Here is a 24,881-nt window from a genome sequence, read left to right as displayed (position 1 = left end):
TTCAGACCCTAGTAGGATAATGCGTTTCCCGGATCACAGTCTGCTTCTTCAGATGAACAAATCCAGACACCAGTAGAATGACTAGCGATGATTGTAATCAGCTAACTACGATTACGCGAAATTACGCGTACATTTGCACAGTTACGCATACACGTAATTATAGAGTCGTAATTCAATTGACTTTGTGTAATCATTTGTAATTACGCATGAATTGACGTGTAATTTATGCATCATTTCGTGCCGACTTTGGTGGTGAATAGCAAAGCCCCACACATGTTATTGCTACCAAAATTACTACATAGGTTAAGGAGAATAGTGGGTACAAGTCAAAAAATAAAAATTTTTCAAAAAGACCTTACCTTGAGCATTTTGAGAGAATGGAAAGAAAAATGGGTTTTAAACCTAGAAAAATATCAGATTAAAAACCATTTTTTTGTAGCTTTAAAATCGATTTTCTCAAAAACTACAAGGTCTTTTTGAACAATTCTTTTTGTAACTTGTACCCACTATTCTTCTTAACATGTGTAGCAATTTTGGTAGCAATGGCATGTGTGGGGGTTTTGCTATTCACCGACAAATCTCGGACAAAATTACGCATAAATTACGCGTAAATTAATGCGTAATTACGAAAGGGAACAATTAACTATGAAATTGCTTACACTATTCCTCCGAAATTTTGCATTACGATTACAATGCGTAATTGCGTATTACGATGCGTAATTACGCATGGGCGTAATTCCTGCTCATCACTGAGGAGGACGCGTTTTGCTGATCACAGTCCGCTTCTTCAGATCAAAAACAACAGTGTCTAACCTCCCTGGTGTTCAATTTCCCCAGGATTTCTGTGCACAAAGTGATCCAATTAATTTTCATAACATTTTTTTTTTCCTGTAACTTGCCAAAATGTGTCAAGCAAGGGTCTAGTATACAGTGCAGGAGAGTATTAACGTGTATGCACTTCAATACTCTTCACAGCATGTATTGAGATAAGTCTGTTTTCTTACCATTTAAAGTGACACTGAAGCAAAAAAAAAACCTTATGGTATAATGAATTGTACGGATAATTAATAGAACATCAGTAGCAAAGAAAAGAGTCTCATGTTTTATTTTCAGTTATATAGCTTTATTTTGATAACATTGTATCATTCTCTAATATTTGCAGTTTACAAATTACACTCTGTATTTTAAACTATGAAACAGAGCAGAGCTAATGACCCTTTGAACTTTCCTGCAGTGAAACCTTAAACAAACAAGAAACAATGAAAGACAAGTTGAGATAAGTGCTTCAGAAAACAGCGCCAAGCTTAGTCAGAGAGCTCAGAGAAGCTCTTTTGCATAGATAACAACTGAAGTTTCTTAACCTTTTTCTGTACTGGAAACAATATGAGACTATGGGCTTGATTCACTAAGACAAATAGCACGCCTTATCCAAGTTAACACGCCTTATCAGAATACCATAGCAAGCGCTACAAACTTATGCCTGTTAATTGGCAATCCACTGGTCCTGCCCTGAGCCCCTGCAGGTTCATAGCACTCAATATACTACTCTGATAAGGCCGGTTAACTTTGATAAGGCGAGTTGTCTCTGATAAGGCGTGTTAACTCGGGATAAGACATGCTATTTGTCTTAGTGAATCAAGCCCCATCTGTGCTACTAATGTTCTATTTCTTAGCTGCACTACACATACAAATTATTATATCATGGCAACTTTTTTATGATGACCATGTACGGTAACTAAACTTAAACTACCTTTAAAGGGGAACTATGGCGAAAAATGTTAACATTTAAAATATGTGCAAACATATACAAATAAGAAGTATGTTTTTTTACAGAGTAAAATGAGCCATAAATTACTTTTCTCCTATGTTGCTGTCACTTACAGTAAGTAGTAGAAATCTGACAGAAGCGAAAGATTTTTGACTAGTCCATCTCTTCATGGGGGATTCTCAGGGATTTATTTATATTCAAAAGCACTTAGTGAATGGCGGTTGCTCTGTCCAATTACCAAAAAATTGTGTAGCGAGCAGGGAAGCTGGTCAGCATCATTGTTTAAATCCTTTTGAGGGGATATCTTTATAAAGAATAAAAGCCTTGCTTAGAATCCCCTATAAAGAGATGGACTAGTCCAAAACCTGTCACTTCTGTGAGATTTCTACTACCTACTGTAAGTGACAGCAACATAGGAGAAAAGTAATTTATGGCTCATTTTTCTCTGGAAAAAACATACTTCTTATTTGTCTATGTTTGCACGTATTTTAAATTTTACAATTTTTCGTCATAGTGCCCCTTTAACAGTGTGCAGCATTTGTGACCATCATGACAGATCCCGTTGGCGACCATCATGACAGATCCCGTTGGCGACCATCATGACAGATTCCGTTGGCGACCATCGCTCCAATAAAGTGAACTTGAGATAGACTTCATCTCAGGTTTTATTCTCACCTAGGGCTTCCTCCAGACCTCGGGGCCGCTTGGTTCCTCACCATCTCTTCGGGCGGTACTTGCCCCCCGCAGGACGGCCTGGTGCTCTGTCCCAGTCGCGCTTTGTCGAACCTGGGCAGTAACTATTACAGCGATCCAGTCCGTGGGACGAGGTAGGCGCACGGCCAGGCTGGGTGCCCATGCACGACGAAGCGCGACTGGGACAGAGTACTGGACCGACCTGCGGGACCGGGGAGACGTGAGGGACCAAGTGGCCTCAAGGGGGCTGGAGGAATCCCCAGGTGGGTATAACACCAGAGAAAATGTTAGTCTCAGGTCCACTTTCAAGCCACATATATTTGCATCCAGAATTTACATAAATCTGCATGAACTTGGAATCTCATTGATCAATGATCATCCCTACTGTCTACCAATTCTGTATTGCAATATGTATTAGTGTCTTTATATGGTGTACACCATTGTCTGTGTGATGATGTACCCCATGTTTGTTTCTTACTCTGCACATCGTAAATAGATCAAAAACGTGCCTGACTCAACCATCCACCTTAATCTTCACCGCCCTCATCTCGTATACACGAGAGAGCAACCCTATATACAAAATTGATTGGCTATAATGAATAAATAAATAGGCAAGTTGCTCATAGGTTTAGTGAAAAGTACAAAAATATTGGCTTTAATGAAAAAATTGTGCCATACACAGACCAACCAATTAAAGACATTTAAAATTGGCCATAAATGAACTTACACACACTCTAACATAGCCCATACATGCCACCCCAGTGTTCTCCCCAGACTCTTTTAGCCGGGTGCTCCACCCGGCTAGATTTGGTGACCACCCGGCTGTCATCGGCTCACCTCCTCACCTCCTCCTATGCTGTAAGCATAGTTGCCCCGCATATTCATCTCTCCCCACCCGGCTACTTTTTCATGCCACCCGGCTACTACTTCATGCCACCCGGCTGGAAAAAAATTCTGGGGAGAACACTGCACCCTATACACATCTCTCTTCCGGTACCATCGGTAAAGTGGTCTTCAGAGAGGAGGAGAGTGGTTTAAACTGTATTTTTGGCAGATTGAGAGGTGTTTTCCCTTATGGTATGCAGATTGCGTATTAGTATGCGTGTCAGGAACGATCTCATCACTTCCGCTATCACAGTGTGCTCCTGGTTCATCAGAAAATCCTCTCTTCTCACGCTGGCAGCTTAATCTTCGGTCGCGGCCGTTCCTTGCCGTCGGGCCCAGTCGCCGGCTCAACCCGCCCTGCCAGTTGCACAGAGACAGGGAGCTCAGACAGTCCGGCCACGAGTGCAGACACACGCACTCCGATCTTTTTTGCAGGCCACGGGACTTGAACCCGCCCACCTACGTGTTGCGCCCGCCCACTTGCGAGCTTCGTCAGGATGTGCGCATCCTTACTCTGCACATCACCGCAGAATATTTTGGTTCTTTGTAAATCTGTAATAATGATACTTTGTGTTTCTTTGTGCATTTTAACATCCCCATTTCTGTGTGATTGCCACAGGCTGGGGCTCTGGTCCACGTCTACACGGACGGCTCGGTTCTGCTGACCCACGGCGGGACAGAGATGGGTCAGGGGCTGCACACTAAGATGATTCAGGTAATAAATAATATAAATTATTATTATTAACGATAGCCAATGAGATGCTAACAAATCCTGCTTGCATGCAAATCACTTGGAAGCTCGGAAGTGAGCCAATCAAATGATCTGTTTATTTGTTACATTTATATTAAAAAGAGTTGGGGGGGGGCAGTTTAAATAGCTGCATGTTTACATACTGCCCCTCCCCCCAAAAAAACAAACCAACAATAAATTGTATGCATTTAGGGAACTTTTTAAAATTAATTATGCATTAAAATAGTATTTAAACATTGTAGTTTTTGCTAAATTATTAGAGTTAAATACCTGATGCACCAGTTCTTGGATTTTCATGTCCTGGCCGGTGACAGCTTCCTTCTCACTCCTAGTTAGTCTGAAGCACTCCCCATTTAGCCGTAATGCATGGAATGGGGTGTAGAGGTTGATCTGTCTGTATAAGCCACGCCTCCCTGCTGATTGATAACCTATCATAAGTGTCCTTAGCTTTGAGTTGGGGCTACCAGTTGACTGGGATTTGTAAACTGGTTCTCTTTTTTTTATTTTGCAACGGTTGCAGAGGATTAAAAAAAACAAAAACAAAAAAAAAAAACACGATATATAATTCATTTCAAATAATTTTCTACTAAGTGTAGGTAAAAAAAAATGTCTAAACTTGCAGGACTGATAGTACAAGTTATTAATATGTTTTTAGAACATTTTATCATTTTTTGGGCAACTCATCCTATCCCTTTAGGCGCTATGTTATAAGTTGGGCTGTATAATTAAAACAACAACAAAAATAGTAATAATACATTTTAGTTATTGAAGAACTGAAAACACTTTCATAAAAAAATATTTTAACAAATATACGGCAATATTCCTCTATTTCCTGTACTTTCTGTGCCGGACACCCCTGTCTAAGTTGGGTTTCTGATCTGTCCACTGGAGTCATGCTTACTGAGCTCTGCTCTGAGTGAGTCTCCGCCCCCAAAATTGAGTCCCCGCCCCTGGAAGTGAGTTATTGGGCTGAATCTGTTATTGCAGTCTTGCCTGTGATTGAGCCAGAGATACACATTATGTAATACAGGACGCTGAACGTATGAGCGCAGTGCTCTTGTGAATAAATGTGACTTTCTGCTTTTTTACAGGTGGCCAGTAAAGCGCTGGGAATACCAACCTCCAAAATACACATCAGTGAGACGAGCACCAACACTGTCCCCAACACGTCCCCGACCGCCGCCTCCGTCAGCTCCGACCTCAACGGCATGGCCATTTATGTAAGACGCCTTCATTACATTTCAGAATAAGAGATTAAAACCAGAGCCGTATCATCTACAAGGCAACCCAGGCAGGTGCCTAGGGTCTGATGTGCCCACAGAGGCCTGGATGTCCACTATGCAGCTGCCCTCCCTCCCTTACCAAGATCAAATGTGAAGCTTCTGCTTTTGTTACCTACAGTCTCAATTCAACTGATGCCACCTGACGGCCTACAGAACTGCAAACTGACACCACACCAACCGCAAAGGTTCAGTGTTGTGGGAGGGTTATGAGCAGTTTACATTTACCACTAGGGATCATGGGAAACGGAGTCCTGTGACCAACAGGCATTTGGTACAGGAGGCAGCATCAAGGAGTATGTGAAAAAAACATTGTCATTTACATTACCAATATTTTACTATGCATTTACCTGGCACCCATTCTCACATGAACCCTTCCCTACTAGTGCCTAAATCCAACCCCACACCTAATACCCAACACTAACCCCCCCACACTCAAAACAGCTACCACCACTTCTAACCAAACATCTATAAGGATGGCTGGAAATGTTCGTTCCGATGGAAAATCAGAAAACAGAATCAGAAATTGGATTTCCGCGGAAATACGATTTACAGCAACTCTGTAATTTTAGACCAATCACAGCCCTCTGAATCATTCAACCAATCACAGAATGCAGAATTTTTAAAACGGAAGTCGGATTGCCATAGTAATTATAGGCCAATCAAACGACTCGGATACTACCAAGTCTTCTGATCGATTTTTGCAGTAAATTACCGCAATCTCTGATTGGTTCAGTACTACAATGTATTTCCGATTTTTCTGAATTTTAGTGGTAAAATGGAAAACGGGAAATTGACTGCATTCTCCGATTAGTCAAATACTATATAGTATTTCCGTTTTACCGCAAAAATGTGGAAAATCGGAGATTCTGAAAACGCAGCACTGCAGTATCCGCAGTAACGGAAATCGGTATTTGCTGAAATAAGAATTTCCACCGAATCGGAAATTGGCATTTCCAACTATCCCTGATCATCTACAATCGGCTTCAACCATTATTTCCTATGTAGTAGCCGGTTGGCTACTATGTGTGTTGGGCGGCCAACTCATCGCTTGTACGCCCAATTACCAATAATTTACACTGGCATCTATAAGGTGCCTGCCAAATGTCCTGATCCAGCATAAACCCAATAGCCATGCTGCCAAGATAGTGCAGTGGGGCTAAAAGAATGATGTTGTAGATTATTCAGAACTATTCAAGTTATCCTCAGCCTTTTTCCATTGTAAAGTGTACCTGAGCCAAAGCTGAGGTACAAATTGAGATACTTACCTAAAGAAAGGAAAGCCTCAGAATCCTATTGAGGCTTCCCTCTGTATTCTGATGCCCCCCCTCCCCCGTCGCTGAGCGCGAAGATTAGCTACAAGGCATCGGGGCCGCGCAGCTTCTCTTCTTGCAGCGTGGCCGCGCAAGCCCGCCCACACATGTGCAGTAAGCCGGAGCAGCGGGCTCTGTGCTGCTGTGCATGCGCAGTCGTGCTCGCGTGTCTGCTGTGCATCCATGCTGCAAGAAGAGAAGCTGCCCGGCCCCGATGCGGAGCAATGGGGGACACCGGACCACCAAAGAAAGTCTCAATAGGAACCTGAGGCTTCCCTCTCTTCAGGTGAGTATCTTATTTAAAGTGAACCTAATCAGATAAGGGTCAATATTGTGAATGGGGGAGGGGATTTACTTTGAGCCCGGAGTTCCTGTTTTATGTAAATGGTTCCTTACATGATAACTGTACTGATGATTTATTCTGGTGTTTCTCTATAGAACGCTTGTCAGACGCTGCTGGAGAGGCTGGAGCCATACAAGAAAGCCAACCCCAAGGGCTCATGGGAGAGCTGGGTAGGTAGATGTCACATGACTTGTTTTGCTGTACGTTAGGTTTCAGAATCCTCCTTAGCTGATTTGCCTGACAGCATCGGGGTTATGGCCTCCATTCACAAGGAAGCTCTCTGCTTGTGTGTACTGTACTCCGTAACCTAAACATTTACTGAATAAAGGAAGCTTATTAGAAATATAAGGGCTGCCCCCGATAAATCCCTTCTAACAAACGTCAGTTTTATCTGCTGTATAAACAAAGTGTTTATTTAGCAACAACAGTCTATTGTATGTATATCTATTAGGTTAGATGCAAATAGAGAGAAAATATTCCCTGGAAACGGCACCACTGTCATATCCTAAATCATTAAAGGAATGATCCAGACCAGACCAATACATTTCTATTCAAAAATGCAAAAGTTTATTTACCATAGCCAGAAAGGGTATAAGCAAGCCATAAAAACAATTAAAAACGATACAAGGACCAAGGGCCCATATCATCCAGACAACAGATATATTATATAATAAACAGAGAACAAACCTCTCCAGGAAGTGCTAATAAAGCACATGCAAGAGTATAACCCGAGTCATGCGGTGTATGCATACAATTAATTAAAAACACAAGTGTAGTGACATATATAATATACTTAGTACAGTAAGATATAAAGATTAAAGGGACACTTAAGTCAAACAAAAAAAATGAGTTTTACTCACCTGGGGCGTCCAATAGCCCCCTGCAGCTGTCCGGTACCCTCGCCGTCTCCCTCCGATCCTCCTGGCCCCGCCGGCAGCCAATTCCTGTTTCGGTGACAGGAGCTGACAGGCTGGGGACGCGAGTGATTCTTCCCGTTCCCAGACACATTAGCACCCTCTATGCTGCTATATGGTATATGATATATGTTATAGCAGCATAGAGGCTATTGTGGCCAGGAACGGGAAGAATCACTCGCGTCCCCAGCCTGTCAGCTCCTGTCACCGAAACAGGAAGTGGCTGCCGGCGGGGCCAGGAGGATCGGAGGGAGACAGCGAGGGCACCGGACAGCTTCAGGGGGCTATTGGAAGCCCCAGGTGAGTAAAACTCATTTTTTTTGTTTGACTTAAGTGTCCCTTTAAGTGATCAGAAAAGTGCCTGTGCACGGTGTACATGAGGTAATCCTGTAAAAGCAATATAGCACATATGTGAGTACCTATATTATATTCCCAATGCAATGGCATCGCATTTGACTTGCATTGTTGTGTCAATTTTCTGCAGGAAAAAATTGGCAATGCAAGCATTGTGTTCCAAAATTTAGCATAACAATGCACAGAAATAGAAAAATCACAACAAGCAGAATCAAAAATATGAAAAACTATAGAAAAAACACAAGGCAGAATATTACAGGGACAAGTGTAAAGGCTGCCTAATGTTAGACTATGGGCTCAATTCACAAAAGGGTGCTAACTCAGTTAGCACGCCCAAAGCTTTTATTAAAGCTTTTACGTTTAGCGGTGCGCGCGAAATGTCGCACCGGCTGCGATCAAAACCTAAAACGTTGCACCGGGTGCACCCAAAGCATCGCAACTGCGATGTTTCGGGCGCACCCGTTGCAGTGGTTTGATCGCACCCGGTCCAACGTTTCCGCGTCCTAAAGGGCTTTAGGCGTGCTAAGAGGCTTTTAGGCGTGCTAACTAACTTAGCACCCTTTTGTGAATCAAGCCCTATGACTGTTTTACTGGATATAATTGTACTGTATATCATAGACACACACGGTGAGTGCACCATCTGCTGGAGATTCAGTGTAGTACAGTGCTTATGCTTTGTACCGAGTATATCACTTCTGCAATTACTTTCTTATGTGTTTTTCATGCTTTTAATGACTCACAAAAGCAATACAGTTAATTATTTTTTTTCTTGTAACAGATAACATCGGCTTATCAGGACAGAGTCAGCCTCTCTGCAACCGGATTTTACAAGTATGTTAATTTATGTGACCATTGTAAAGCCTGGTACACACATCCAATTTTGATTGGCCAATTTTACCACTTCAAAGTAGAGACCCTGTGTACTAACTGCACTAACTAACGGCCAGAAGAGGGAGGACAGTGAGTGTGCAGACTTACCTTCTTGTCACACACTAGGCCACCTGCCTTGCAACATTTAGCAGGGGGGTACGTTGTCACTGAAGGTCAGCAAAAGTGACCACTACCCCTTACAAAGTACACCATTCCCAATGCTGGGCAAGTACCTTTTACCCACCATTGTTTCACCTTCACAAAGGAGGAGTGAGTAACCGTAAAATGGGAGAGGGCAGCCTTAGAGAAACAGGTGGTTTCAGCGCCGTGCAACAATTCTGGACGCCGCTATAGCTGTAATGTTATAGTGCGGGGTGGGGGCGTAGCAATAGCCCCTGCAAGTGATGTGGTCGCAGGTGGGTCCGAGCCTGGAAGGGAGCCCACCCAGGGTGCTTTTCATGTGCAGGAGGGGGCACAATGCAGTAGAGGGGGCAGAGACTACCTATACTGGAGGCACCTAAAGCTGGCTACCTCTACTGGGGTCACCAATAACTGGCTATGTATATAGGGGGCACCTATAACTGGCTACCTATACTGGGGTCACCAATAACTGGCTATCTATATATGGGGCACCTATAACTGGCTACCTATACTGGGGGCACTTATACTTGGCTATACTAGGGGCACCTATACTGTAAGATTTTTTTTTTAATTGCTATTACTATTCTGCCTGTTCTTTTTTTTTTGGGGGGGGGGAGCATCCAAAGTTTTTCAGTGGGCCAGTGATTTCTAGTTATGTCCCTGGAATGTGTGGGGGAGGGGGAGTGCGTAAGGGTAATTCGGAGTTCCAGCGATAGCCTGACCCCAATTTATTTCTCCCTCTGTGTCGCTACTGCTCGGAGGAGGAATAGTATTTTACGTCGCCGTTGATTTGAGTGGCAGCAGGGAGAGCCAAATGATGCACCCAGTTCAGGGGCGCCCAGCTCATCGGCTGTGTACCTAAACGTACACAGCCTTAGGGTGTTATCTAGGCCCCCTTTAAAAATTAGGGGGGTATCTGCCCCTCAGTGCGTTAGTACCCCTTACCCATTCTCTCATAGGGTTTAAAGTAAATACAACAACCTTCATCAAGTGAAAAATCTATTCATATGCCAACCCCCCCCCCCCACCCAAAAAAAAAAAAAATTAGCACCTCTTTTATAAAATAGGCATCAAATCGGAATGATTTGCATCTCATTGACTATCCCTACTAATTGATAACACTGCTCTGTGAGTTGCAACATCTATATCTCACCACTAGATGGTGGTAGATTACTTTGTCATGTTATCTCATTGTTCGTCTAATACAATATTTTTTTTTTATTATTTTGCTTCTACTAAACAATTTGTACTCCCTGCAGAATTGACGGCATTGGCTACGATCCTCAGAAGAATCAGGGCAACCCCAGCAACTACTTCAGCTATGGGGTGGCGTGCTCCGAAGTCGAGATTGACTGCTTAACAGGCGACCACAAGGTATTTCCTACCAGCCCGCTCTTTCCACTGCCGGCAGCACCCAGGCGGCAGCTCCGAGCGATGTATCACTGCCGGCCGTATTCAGGAGTTTAATACCTTCCCAGTGTTTTGAAATGTGGACTAATTAATGATAGGCAATGGAAATTGAAAATGTGATTGTGCAATACAGAATCAGAATTTATCTTCAGGGGCTTCTGTGAGTCAAAATGATCAGAAACTCCACATCCACATATACCGGCTATAAAATGAAAGTAAAAGAGTTATGCTCCTGAAATTCCTTACTAGTAAAATTAGGCAGTTGTATTAATGCACTGATAGGCTTGTACGGATTTCTAGGAAGGCCACAAAGCATAGGCCTTGGGCTGCATCTGTCCAGGGGGTGGCTGGGCATAGAAATGGAAGGTTACAAATTGGGAGCAACTCATGGAAAGGGGGGGGGGGGCTGCTACCCAATGGAGCTGTAAATGAAAGAGAAGGGCTGCTGTACATGGATGTTCCTCAGAGAAGAGGGGGCTGCACCAGGAATGGGAGGGGACTGCTGTACATGAATGTTACACATGGAGGAGGGGGCTGCACATGGAATGGGAGGTAGCTGCTGTACATGGATGTTACATGTGGAAGAGGGGGCTGCACATGGAATGGGAGGGGGCTGTTGTACATGGATGTTACACACAGAAGAGGGGGCTACACCTGGAATGGGAGGGGGCTGCTGTACATGGATGTTACACATGGAAGAGGGGGCTGAACATGGAATGGGAGGGGCTGCTGTACATGGATGTTCCTCAGAGAAGAGGGGGCTGCACCAGGAATGGGAGGGGACTACTGTACATGAATGTTACACATGGAGGAGGGGGCTGCACATGGAATGGGAGGGGCTGCTGTACATGGATGTTACACGTGGAATAGGGGGCTGCACATGGAATGGGAGGGGCTGCTGCACATGGATGATACACATGGAAGAGGAGGCTGCCCATGGAATGGGAGGGGGCTGCTGTACATGGATATTACACATGGAAGAGGAGGCTGCCCGTGGAATGGGAGGGAGCTGCTGTACATGGATGATACACATAGAAGAGGGGGCGGCACATGGAATGAGAGGGGCTGCTGTACATGGATGATACACATAGAAGAGGGGGCTGCACATGGAATGAGAGGGGCTGCTGTACATGGATGATACACATGAAGGAGGGGACAGCATGTGGAATTGGAGGGGCTGCTGTACATGTATTTTACTTAGAGAATAGAGGGCTGCACATGGAAAGGGATGGGCACTGTTGCAATTGAATATGAAGCAACAAGAAAATTGGCCAACGGACAGAAAAAGTATAAATTCATCCTCGCCAATGGGCAGGCTTAGCCTGGTGCTGAGAGGTGGGCAAATCTCCAGTCACAGACTAGACATGAATACGAATTCTGAGAGCCTAATGCATTCAGTGTATTATGTTCAGTAAAGGTGAAACACGCTTTCAGTTATGATTGGCCAGTCACTAACCAATTTTACCACCTCCCTGTACTATGAAGGCCAACAGATTTTGAATACTATGAACTGATTGTGTAGATAAGCTCTCATACTGCACAGAAGAGGTAACATTGGCCAATCAAATTTGGATATAAGTATCAGGCTTTAGATCTGACAAGTGAATTGATTTACATGGGCTGTCAGTTTTAACATGTTTCTGGACCATAAAAAAACGCAGAAATAAACAAAAAAAACACCCCCACACAGAATGTGGAAGAGAATGTAGCAATGTGGGTTATTCAGTGTTCTCTGTTGTGTTGTGAAGCATGAAATGTGTCCTTGCTTTATAAACTGTAGCAGAATTACTGATTGTTGCCGGTAAAGTGATTCTGTCTCGGAGAATCTGTTATTTGGCCCAGTTGAGGCCTAGCACAGCGAGCTGCCTCAGACTCGCCCTCTGTGACTTGTTCTAAAAGCTTGTGTTATGGAGAATCAATGGATTATGTAAGGAAATATTCTTTTATCTACCCAGAACCTGCGTACAGATATCGTGATGGACGTTGGCACCAGTCTGAATCCGGCCATTGATATAGGGCAGGTGAGTCACAAAACCAGACTGGCACCTCTCCAGTCCCTACTGAACTCTGTTGCCCATGTCATCCACCGCTCCTCTGAGGCAGTTCTTCTCTGCCAACCTCTCCACTGGTTACCAATTACCCAAATGATCCAGTTTAAATGCCTCACCCTATCATACAAAAGCTCTACACAAGTTGTCACCTTCATACATTTCTTCACTAATCTCCAGATGCCTCCCTGACCGGGAACATTTGCTCCTCCCAGGAGAACGTTTTGTCCTCTAGCTTGGTCATCTCCTCTCACTCCTGCATCCAGGACTTCTCACGAGCATCACCTCTCCTTTGGAATGCTCTCCCACAGCCAGTCCGTCATAGTCCGAGCCTGGAAACCTTCAAATGTGCTCTCAAAACACACCTGTTCAGACTAGCCTATAATCTATATATATATAATAGAGTAAGTGCCTGAACCTTCAAGCAAGAAGAAGAAGTAGTGCCCTGCCCCCAGGGCGTGCCTCAACCTTCAAGCCAGACGAAGAAGTACTTTGCATGAGAAAATTTATGCGTGCTCAAACACCAAGTTTAAGGCCTCGTTTCCATGGACTGTTGAGCTGTGTGCTCAGCAAGCAGTTACCAGGCAGCAGTGAGCAGATACCAGGCAGCAACAAGCAGTTACCAGGCAGCACTGAGCAGTTGTGAGAGTTTGAGAGGCATTTCACTGCCTATCAACAGTCCATGGAAAAGAGGCCTTACCCTAGCAAGTCTGGCTTTGCAAATCTGGCCTAATTGGCTATTCATGAGACAATGCTCTTGCAAATGCATGCACAAACCAATACCGCAAAGCGGTCACCCTGCTACATGCTACATTAGCACTATCCAGGAGCGCCACGGGGAGGATTCCAATGCCCCCTTTTTATACAACCGGGGGGACCGCTCTCTCACTGCCTGGGAACCACAGCGGCACCCCGGAGGGGGAGGCTGGGTGGCGCAGACGACCCCCCCCCCCAAGTGTGGCCAGCGCCGGGGAGAGCCGTCCGCACCCACCTCCCAATAGGCACTTACCTTAACGTCCATTGCGTTCTGCTACATGCGCATTAACTTGGGGGCACCACATGAGAAAGGAGAGAAGCATGGGTCACCCCAAGCTTTAGAGCTCAGGGCTGGTTCACATACAATACTCCAGGGGGAGGGGGAGGACAGGCACAGACAACTCACTCCAGGGTTCACACCACCGGAGCAAGCCATCCACCACCTGCCTCCAAAGGATACAAACTGCACAAAATGCTTTTCATGAGAAAATGAATGCGCATGTAGAAGAACGCAATGGACGTTAAAAGGAACCAGAGAGGATGACGAAAAGCTTTTATACATACCTGGGGCTTCCTCCAGCCCCATACGCCTGGATCGCTCCCACGCCGCCGTCCTCTGCTGCCTGGATCCGCAGGTACCGGGTCCCGTCATTGCCGCGAGTCGGCCGGCGGACGCAGCCAATTCTCTGCATCAAAGGGGGCTCCCTCCATACAGGTACGCATGTGGCTGCTTACTGCGCAGTCGCATGCGTAGGGGTATGGAGGGAGCCCCTGTGATGCGGACAATTGGCCGCATCCGCCGGAAGTGACGGCCCGGTACCGGCGGATCCAGGAAGCGAAGGATGGCGGTGTGGGAGCGATCCAGGCTTATGGGGCTGGAAGAAGCCCCAGGTATGTATAAAATCTTTTTTCTATTTTATCAAACCATTCCTCTCTGGTTCCCTTTAAGGTAAGTGCCTGTTTTTAATATTAGGAGGTGGGTGCGGACGGTTCTCCCCGGCGCTGGCCACGCTTGGGGGGGGGGGGGGGGGGGGGCGGCTGCGCCACCCAGCCTCCCCCTCCGGGGTGCCGCTGTGGTTCCCAGGCGGCGGGAGAGCCTGGGACCCCGCGGTCCCCCCAGGTTGTATAAAAAGGGAGCATTGGGAATCCTCCCCGTGGCGCTCCTGGATAGTGCTAATGTAGCATGAACTAATCCCCGCAGGGGACCGCTTCGCGGTATTGGTTTTTTGACCCTGCATAGTTTGGCGTGCGAAAGCAAACGCATATTTGCATGAGCATTGCTTCATGAATAGCCAATTAGGCCAGATTTGGAAAGCCAGACTTGCTAGGGTTAAACTTGGTGTTTGAGCACGCATACATTTTCTCATGGAAAGCATTTTTTGCAGTTGTCTGCGCCTGTCCTCTCCCCTGCCCCCCCCCCCCCCTGGAGTGTTGTATGTATGCGAGCCAGCCCTGAGCTCTAAAGCTTGGGCTGACCCATGCTTCACTCCTTTCTACTGTGGTGCCCCCAAGTTAATGTGCATTAGCAGAACGCAATGGACGTTAAGGTAAGTGCCTGGTTTTAATATTGGGAGGTGGGTGCGGACGGCTCTCCCCGGCGCTGACCACACTTGGGGGGGGGGTCGGCTGCGCGCCCTCCCCCTCCGGGGTGCCGCTGTGGTTCCCAGGCAGTGAGAGAGCCTGGGACCCCGCGGTCCCCCCGGTTGTATGGGGGCATTGGGAAGACTCCCCGTGGCGCTCCTGGGTAGTGCTATTGTAGCATGAACTAATTCCCGCAGGGCGATCGCTTTGCGGTATTGGTTTTTGGACCCTGCATAGTTTGGCATGCGAAGGCAAATGCATATTTGCAAGAGCATTGCCTCATGAATAGCCAATTAGGCCGGATTTGCAAAGGGTTAAACTTGCTGTTTGAGCACGCATACATTTTATCATGGAAAGCCTACTTCTTCTTCTTGCTTCAAGGTTGAGGCACATACTCTATTAGATAGATAGATGTGGCGTATGCTACGACGCGGGTTGGCTAGTTGGCTATAAATAGCTTTAGCGATTCACTGTCTCATTCGCTAACCCCTGTGTCTCCTTCTTTAATGTCTTCAACCCTCTACACTTTAGAACAGGCATGGGCAAACTTAGCCCTCCATCTGTTATGGAACTACAAGTCCCACAATGCATTGCAGGAGTCTGACAGCCACAGTCATGACTCATAAAGGCAAATGCATTGTGGGACTTGTAGTTCCGTAACAGCTGGAGGGCCAAATTTGCCCATGCCTGCTTTAGAATGCAAGGTTGCAAGGGCTGGGACCTCCTCCTAGTGTTTCTCATCCGGCTGTTAGTTATCATGCAAACATGTACCAGTAATGGTTATATCTCAAATCCCACAACAACTATGTATGCATTTGTACTTGTATTGCTGGATGTCTTGCTTGTACAGCGTTTTAAACTATCATGTATCTATGCTCCCCTCTGTTTGTTTTTTGACTATGTACAGAGCTATGGAAGATGACGCTATATAAATAAAAATATATCTGACAGTACATATCAACCTTATAGAGAACCCGAGGTGGGTATTTTAAATCTTAAAGGGAACCTGAACTGAGTAAAATTATTTAAAATAAACACATGATGTAGCTGAAAATGAATATTACATACTAACCTCGCCGTCAGTTCCTCTCAGAAGCTCATCATTTTCTTCCTACAGTGATCCCTTCCAGTTGTGACAATATTTTGTTAGAACTGAAATATACCAGTTGCTGTCAGTTATATATCAGCAACTGTCAGTTACAACTGAATGTGCAAGGTAATGTCCATGTTTCCCTATGGCTGAAGTGGGTGATATTACAGTTTAACAGTGTGCTGACTAGGAAGCTGTTAGGGGGTAATGGCCATTTTCAAAATGGAGGACGGAGAATTCCATTGATCACAGAGGACAAACAGGATGCAGGAGAGGAGAAGAAGATTGATGAGTAGACTACACAGGAGGTAAGTATGATGTGTTTATGTTTATTTTGACTTTTAATTTTCAGTTCAGGTTCTCTTTAAGAAAACACAGGCATGTCCTTTGCACAGTGACATGCCTCTGTGTCTCGCTATTGCCACCTCCAGACAAGCGCCAAGCTAGTGACAAACTGCTTGTCACTAGCCTTGTATTTACCTGCAGCCTGTCAATTAGTCAGTGCTCCCCCGCCTCTGTCCGCCTTCGTAAGCTTCCTCCAATTGTAAGCTAAACCGCGACCCAAGAAGTACCTCCCAGGTTGTGGCTTAGCTTCGGATTGGAGGAAGGTCACGGAGGCGGGCAGCGGCGGGGTCAGAGGTGGGAAGTGCTGACTAATTGACATGCTGCAGGTAAGTACAAGGCTAGCGACAAGCAGATTGTCGTGCCGCTTTTTACAGGGGGACACAGCAGACCCCGGGGGGGAATAGAGGCGGCAATAGCGAGACACAGAGGCATGTCATTGTGCAAAGAACATGCCTCTGTGTTCTCTTAATATTTAAAATACCCGCCTCGGGTTCTCTTTAAAGGGACTCCGAGCAGTGCAGAAAGTATGGAAAGATGCATATCATTTTAAAGCTCTCTTTCTCCTCTTTCCAATGATATATAAACCGCCGCCCTACGCCTTTTAGTTTTCGAAATTGCCGCGGCCGCGACTTCGTTTGAAAGTAGAGAAAACTAAAAGGCGTAGGGCGACGATTTAGGTGTCGTCAGAAAGAGGAGAAAGAGAGCTTTAAAATGATATCCATCTTTCCATAATTATATTGTATTACACAGGGCGACTTTTTCTCAAAGTTAGCAGCTCCATTCAGCAGGGAAAAGTCGCCCTGTGTAATACAATGTAACTATGGGAAGATGGATATCATTTTAAAGCTCTCTTTCTGACGACTCCTAAATCGTCGCCCTACGCCTTTTAGTTTTCTCTATTTTTGCGCTCAAATTTGCGGCCGCGGCAATTTCGATCGTGAAAATAGCGAAAACTAGGGCGTAGGGCGGTGATTTATATATCATTGGAAAGAGGAGAAAGAGAGCTTTAAAATGATATGCAACTTTCCATAGTTTCTGCACTGCTCGGAGTCCCTTTAAGTTGGAAGTAAAAAAAAGTTTTATGCTCCCCTATGATATTATGGACCTCATGGTGATGGTCTGCGTATTTGGACAGGTGGAAGGAGCCTTTGTGCAGGGCCTTGGACTGTTCACCCTGGAAGAGTTGAAGTATTCCCCGGAAGGGAACCTCTACACGCGAGGCCCTGGCATGTACAAAATCCCAGCCTTCGGTGACATCCCTGCAGAGTTCAACGTCTCACTTCTACGGGATTGTCCCAACAAGAAAGCCATCTACTCCTCCAAGGTATGTGAGCTCTGGTGAGATGGCACCTTTCAACGATCAGGACAGGCCAAATAAGAGTGAGATTTAGTGGTTGGTGGAGTTTGGTGGGTTGCGTCATTTGCTGTCTTCATATTTGTCTCCAGGACTATTGATAAGCGGAATACTATTGGTGTGGAATAAACTGAAAAGAGTCTGTACAGCAATAAGTATGGCTACTCTGAAATCAAACAGCATATAATGAAATTCAGTTGTTTTCGAAACAACCTGCAACTATTCTCTGAAGACTACTATACACAAGTTCTATGTTACAGTCTCTGACCCCCAACTACTCCTTCCATAGTCTCTAAATGAGCGGGTCAGTGGAACACATCATAACCTTACCTTATCTGTTTGGGTGTACAGAAACCCTTGTGAAGAGAACTGAGCTTGCATCACCATTCACCCCCCCCTCCTCCACAAGACCCACATGACAGCTGGGGGAGGGAATTATACTACATAATAGATATCTGAAGGAGGAGGCGTTTGCATACTGCAGTGTGGTAGGCACTTCTATAGAAGCTGTGTAAGAAAAGCCAGCCACGACCTGTGTTTTGATGGAAAAATACAGTTATCTCAGCTTAAAGGACAACTGAAGTGAAAGGTCTATGTAGGCTGCCATATTTATTTCCTTTTAAGCAATACTAGTTGCCTGGCTGTCCTGCTGATCCTCTGCCTCCAATACTTTTAGCCACGGACCCTGAACAAGCATGCAGCTTGTTTCTGGCGTTATTCAGACACTTCTGCAGCCAAATAGATCAACAGCGCTGCCAGGCAACTGGTATTGTTCAAAAGGAACTCAATGCAACCTCCATATTCTTCTCACTTCAGTTGTCCTTTACCATTGGTACATATACGCTATTTACCCTGTACAGGAACTAGATGGGCACATTTGTAAATAACCTTAGCAAATAGCCATGCTCTTTAATCCTTCCAGTCTCATTGTTTTTCTGTTTGTGATCCAGGCCGTTGGAGAGCCTCCGCTATTCTTGGCCGCCTCCTTATTCTACGCCATCAAAGATGCCATCACCGCGGCCAGGGCAGAGTCCGGTATTACCGGCCGGTTTAGGCTGGACAGTCCAGCCACCCCGGAGAGGATACGTAACGCCTGCGTGGACCAATTCACCAAACTGGTACGGAAATGGCTCAGGTTGTGTTAGCGCATTCCAAATAACCGTTGCTAGTTTCTTTCTTACACAATGGCCTCAATTCACTAAGATCATGCTGGAGATAATAACGCAGGAGAAAACTTACCACCACACAGTAAGAGAGTTATCTTATCTCTTCATTCCTTAAGTTACCTCCTCTGTAGTTAATTTACCTCCTCTGTAGTTAATTTACCTCCTCTGTAGTTATTTTCACGCAGTTAATAAACAGCCTGTCTTTAACTGTGGAGTTATTTTAAGGATTGAAGAGTTAACTTAAAGACAGAAGAGTTAACTTTAGGTTTACCTGAGGTAAAATGTTTCCTGAATACGACATGCCTCATTACCATGGTGATAACTCTAGAAACGTTATAAAAGACAGGAGATAAGCTTAGTGAATTGAGGCCAATATCATTTTAGCGTGTGTGGCTGGGCAGCATGAAAGTACCTATTCTTCCATTCTTACTCTACCATTCTTGTTATTGTTCTACTCTTGTTTGTCATCTACCCGCCTCGTTATGCTACCTAACCTGGTAAAGTGATGATAATGAAGGAAAATTATAACATAACTCTCTGTTTTTCATGCTTACCAGTGTCCAGTTCCAGAAGCAGGAACCTTTAAGCCGTGGTCTATCAGAGTATAATGAACCTGTTCCTTGCCGCCGTAAACGCACAACGATGGAAATCTGTATTTATGATCTTCTGGCACTGAGATGATCGCAGTCAGAATCGTGATGATGCAAAGCCTGGAAGAATCTGTAAAATTACCTTTAATTCATGAACAGTATTATCTGTCTGAGATGTACAGACGTGTTGTTATAGCTGTACATTTAATGCTGTATTGTGCAGTGATGGAGCTGTATGGACACTGAGGCCAGGAAGAATGGAGAAGACTCCATAGTTGTGATAGGCAAGAGCAGAAATGGATTAAGATGAAATGGTGCCCTAGGAAAGATAGCAGTTTATACCCACCTCTGATGGTCACCTGACTGTTTTTTAGTAAGATTTGGTGGGAGCTAGCATCCACTAGGCACCTAGACTCTCTCCAGGCCCTAGGCAACTGCCTAGAATTGTTTTGTGGATGATCCAGCTGTGGGATAGAGCCATGGTCCTCGTTAGTGATGGCCCTAATTAGGGCTGGATTTACCATAAGGCACTATATGCATGTGCCTACAGGTGCCTAATGATGGAAAGGCGGCTCACTCCCCTCCCCGGGTGCCTTCCTCCCTCATTCTCTATGCAGGGTCCTGATGAGGACCGTTCTAGACCCCTAATGCTAAGGGGCACGTGTAGCTACCTCTGACAGGCAAGGGAAGTACGGGAAAAGTGACAGCTGGGACAGCCAGCACACTTGCGGTGCAGTTCGGGTGTTTGTAGGTTCATAGAGGGTGAAGTCTGAGGTGCCAGGACAGCTGTGTCTATAGGCTCCTATAAGGTAAATCCGGGCCTGGCCCTAATGTCTCTTGACATTTAACTGGTCTACCATCAATGCACCACAAGGTATTGACTAAAGCTAGGCATACGTGGGCAGATTACGACCAGATACGCCAAGCCAACTGATCCCTCTCAGATCAGAAGTTGATTGGATAGTAATCGATTCCTACACCAGACTGCAAAGGTCAAACATGATAGATTTCAGGAGAAATTTACTGAGCACTAGAGGCCTGCGCGGGTCCCCTTTTTCATACCCGCACCCGACCCGCGACCCGCTTTCTGGTGAATTTGATACCCGACCTGCACCCGCAGAACCGCTACCCGCACCCGACCCGCAGGCCCGCGACCCGCTTTTTTACATTTTCTTCTAAAGTGCACATTTAAAGTAACATTGTGGAGCTGTAAAGTTAATAAAACCGATTTGTATACACAAACCAAAGCTAAAGAAGGTTTTTAGCTTGCTTTCACTACCCGTGACCCGCAGACCGCTACTCGCACCCGCAGCTTAAATTAATTCGGGTACCCGGAACGCGACCCGCATTTCGGGTTACCCGCGGGTACCCGACCCGCTGCAGGTCTCTACTGAGCACTGTTTGGATGGCAAGCATTGTACAACTCGATGCAGTGCAATGCAATACAAACATCCATCCCCTGCCTGTTCCTCTCCCGCCTGCTTGCAGAGTTTCCAAAGATCTGATTACACTTTGATTAATTAACTGAAAGCCCACAATCAATCGAAAATAAACTGTGCTGATAGGTGGGGGCAGCAGATGGCCTGCAAACTCGATCAAAGTCATCGAATTGGCTGGTAAAATGAACGTCACGTTGTGACCGGGGGGACTTGAGGGATGGTTGTCAATAAACAAATACTTACCTACGAAGAAGACAACCTCTGGATCGGCCTCCCACACCGTCCTCGGGGCCACCGTTGACACTCGCTGACCCCCAAAAGAGCTTGTCGGATTTCTGAGCGTGACCACAAGAACAAGCGCGGCTTTACTGCCCCTGCGTGAGTACGGCCGCGTCTGCACAGTGAGGCGGAGCCCCTTGTGTACAAAAGGTTCCGTGCCACTGTGCAAGCCTGGTTGTGCTTGTGAGCGTGCTGTATGGCTGCGTTCTTGCATGAAGAGGGGCGAGGCCCGACTCTCCCAGAGGGACCCAGCGGGAAGGGTGAGGAGGACACGGGGAGCCTCTGCAGGATCCAGAGGATTCCCTCTTCACCATGGGCTCACCTTAAGCAAACACGAGGTGAAAATAATCTGATGAGCCTACTTTTTAAGGTTTTCTTTTTTTACTGTTTCATGTCCTCTTCTCAATGACACATTCATTGAAGAATGCCAGAGCTAAAATCTATGAACTATTGATCCTTTTTTATCTCTTTCCTTCTCTCAGAAGCCGTTTTCTGACAGGAAAGTGTTTTATGGCTGTAATTCCTTATCAGTGAGGGTTATGCTATAGTCCTACCCAGACAGAAACTGCATACCTGATTTTTAACTCTTTCAGGCAGAGAAAGAAAAAAAGGAACATAACCCAGTTATTTGTGTGCTATGTACTGTTCATACACATGTCTATCTCATCATGTCACATGTCACCTCTGGTATCCTTTTATACCAATAATGCCACTGGATTCTTACTTTCCAAAGCACACAAAACTATAGGAATTTCAATCTTGTACAGCAGCTGTCCACTCCGCCTACCCTCACTAGAAACTAGATAAGGAATGGACATGCAAGATCAATGTTTGCTTGATACAATTACAGAATATTGGTCAACATATCCTTTTTTTTTTTTTAATAGATTTTTATATTGAGTCTAACACTTCATTTTTCAATGTGTGGCCTCCTTCAGATGGATAGTTGATAGAGATGGTTCTGTTGCTCATATAGTTCCCCCACCCTCTTCCCAGTGCAGGAAAATGTTAAGCTGATTGGCTAAAATCCCTTTATTTGCACTTGACTGTTAGTACTGTGCAAAGCGGCTGTCACAGACTTCTGTGAGGGACGCGCATCACAGTCAGGCAGCGGCTAGGTTATGGCTATTGACTTATGCAGTACAATCCCCCGTCGGCCATCTTCCCGTCGCCCTCCTGCCGGGACAACCCATCAGCCAATGGGAGAGCACTCTGCGAGAGGTGCCATGTGAACTAGCCTTAAGTTTGACCTCCTGAATGTTCAACAAAAATGAGCAGTGAATTATTTTTGTACTTTTTAAATATTGCTTGTTGATAAATAATATTAAAAAAAACACTGATGTCTTTAATAAAAATAAATAAATAAAATGTATTTAACAGCCAGAGGTACTCAAGTGGTTTTGCTTAATAACATTTTGTTGAAACCTGTTTCTAGAGAAAGCTTCTTCTTGTTACAGGTGGGAACGGGTAGACGGGGCTGTTTCTGGCCATGTTGGCGCCCCAGGCAAGGCTCTGTCTCCCTACCCCAACCTTGGCAACAGGAAGATCATAACCTACATCACTTAGTTTTGTTGCCACCAGGGCTAGATTTAAGCCAAGGCCACATAGGCCATGGCCTAGGGCACCACAGGATCAAGGGGGTGGTTGGGCAGCAGGATATACAGGGAGAAGGGGGGTCATGGAAAGGGGGGGTGGGTCATCTGGATTCTTATACTAAAGGGAAGGGGGGATCATCAGGCAATGTAAACTGGGGGAGGGTTATCTGGCTACCTATACTGGAGTTGGGTGGGGGAAGGGTCATCTGGCTACCTATACTGGAGGTGGGTGGGGGAAGGGTTATGTGGCTACCTATACTGGAGTTGGGTGGGGGAAGGGTCATCTGGCTACCTATACTGGAGGTGGGTGGGGGAAGGGTTATGTGGCTACCTATACTGGAGGTGGGTGGAGGGAGGGTCAACGGGCTATCTATACTAGAGGGTAGAGGAAGGGTCATCTGCCTACCTATACTGGGGGGGGGGGGGGGTCATCCAGCTACAGTGGGTTGCAAAAGTATTCGGCCCCCTTGAAGTTTTCCACATTTTGTCACATTACTGCCACAAACATGCATCAATTTTATTGGAATTCCACATGAAAGACCAATACAAATTGGTGTACATGTGAGAAGTGGATCGAAAATCATACATCATTCCAAACATTTTTTACAAATAAATAACTGCAAAGTGGGGTGTGCGTAATTATTCGGTAATTATTCGGCCCCCTGAGTAAATACTTTGTAGAACCACCTTTTGCAGCAATTACAGCTGCCAGTCTTTTAGGGTATGTCTCTACCAGCTTTGCACATCTAGAGACTGAAATCCTTGCCCATTCTTCTTTGCAAAACAGCTCCAGCTCAGTCAGATTAGATGGACAGCGTTTGTGAACAGCAGTTTTCAGATCTTGCCACGGATTCTCGATTGGATTTAGATCTGGACTTTGACTGGGCCATTCTAACACATAGATATGTTTTGTTTTAAACCATTCCATTGTTGCCCTGGCTTTATGTTTAGGGTCGTTGTCCTGCTGGAAAGTGAACCTCCGCCCCAGTCTCAAGTCTTTTGCAGTCTCCAAGAGGTTTTCTTCCAAGTTTCCCATCAACTCTGACCAGCTTCCCTGTCCCTGCTGAAGAGATGCACCCCCGAGCATGATGCTGCCACCACCATATTTGACAGTCGGGATGGTGTGTTCAGAGTGATGTGCAGTGTTAGTTTTCTGCCACACATAGCATTTGCATTTTGGCCAAAAAGTTCCATTTTGGTCTCATCTGACCAGAGCACCTTCTTCCCCACGGTTGCTGTGTCCCCCACATGGCTTGTGGCAAACTGCAAACGGGACTTCTTATGCTTTTCTGTTAACAATGGCTTTCTTCTTGCCACTCTTCCATAAAGGCCAACTCTGTACAGTGCATGACTAATAGTTGTCCTATGGACAGAGTCTCCCACCTGAGCTGTAGATCTCTGCAGCTCGTCCAGAGTCACCATGGACCTCTTGACTGCATTTTTGATCAGCGCTCTCCTTGTTCGGCCTGTGAGTTTAGGTGGACGGCCTTGTCTTGGTAGGTTTACAGTTGTGCCATACTCATCCCATTTCTGAATGATCGCTTGAACAGTGCTCCGTGGGATGTTCAAGGCTTTGGAAATCTTTTTGTAGCCTAAGCTTGCTTAAATTTCTCAATAACTTTATCCCTGACCTGTCTTGTGTGTTCTTTGGACTTCACGGTGTTGTTGCTCCCAATATTCTCTTAGACAACCTCTGAGGCCGTCACAGAGCAGCTGTATTTGTACTGACATTAGATTACACACAGGTGCACTCTATTTAGTCATTAGCACTCATCAGGCAATGGCCTCAATTCACTAAGATCATGCTGGAGATAATAAGGCAAGAGAAAACTTACCACCACACAGTGAGAGAGTTATCTTATCTCTTCATTCCTTAAGTTACCTCCTCTGTAGTTAATTTACCTCCTCTGTAGTTA

General features: G+C 45.5%; 1 protein-coding gene across 3 annotated transcripts in view; it reads left to right on the top strand.

Annotated features, from left to right (window-relative positions):
* Positions 1–22,753, top strand: part of XDH (xanthine dehydrogenase) — a 194,070-nt gene extending 171,317 nt beyond the window's left edge. For all 3 annotated transcript variants that reach the window (XM_068232795.1, XM_068232794.1, XM_068232796.1), the window contains 9 exons: positions 3,966–4,061; positions 5,189–5,317; positions 7,129–7,203; positions 9,080–9,132; positions 10,572–10,686; positions 12,678–12,743; positions 17,678–17,866; positions 18,847–19,014; positions 19,620–22,753. In XM_068232795.1, the coding sequence (XP_068088896.1) occupies positions 3,966–4,061; positions 5,189–5,317; positions 7,129–7,203; positions 9,080–9,132; positions 10,572–10,686; positions 12,678–12,743; positions 17,678–17,866; positions 18,847–19,014; positions 19,620–19,670 (942 nt within the window). In that variant the 3' untranslated portion in view covers positions 19,671–22,753. The remainder of the gene's footprint in view (positions 1–3,965; positions 4,062–5,188; positions 5,318–7,128; positions 7,204–9,079; positions 9,133–10,571; positions 10,687–12,677; positions 12,744–17,677; positions 17,867–18,846; positions 19,015–19,619) is intronic.
* Positions 22,754–24,881: the final 2,128 nt, after the last annotated feature.

The sequence above is a fragment of the Hyperolius riggenbachi genome, chromosome 4 (assembly GCF_040937935.1).
Source record: "Hyperolius riggenbachi isolate aHypRig1 chromosome 4, aHypRig1.pri, whole genome shotgun sequence".
Lineage (NCBI taxonomy): Eukaryota > Metazoa > Chordata > Amphibia > Anura > Hyperoliidae > Hyperolius > Hyperolius riggenbachi.
This window is presented reverse-complemented; position numbering and strand designations above follow the sequence as displayed.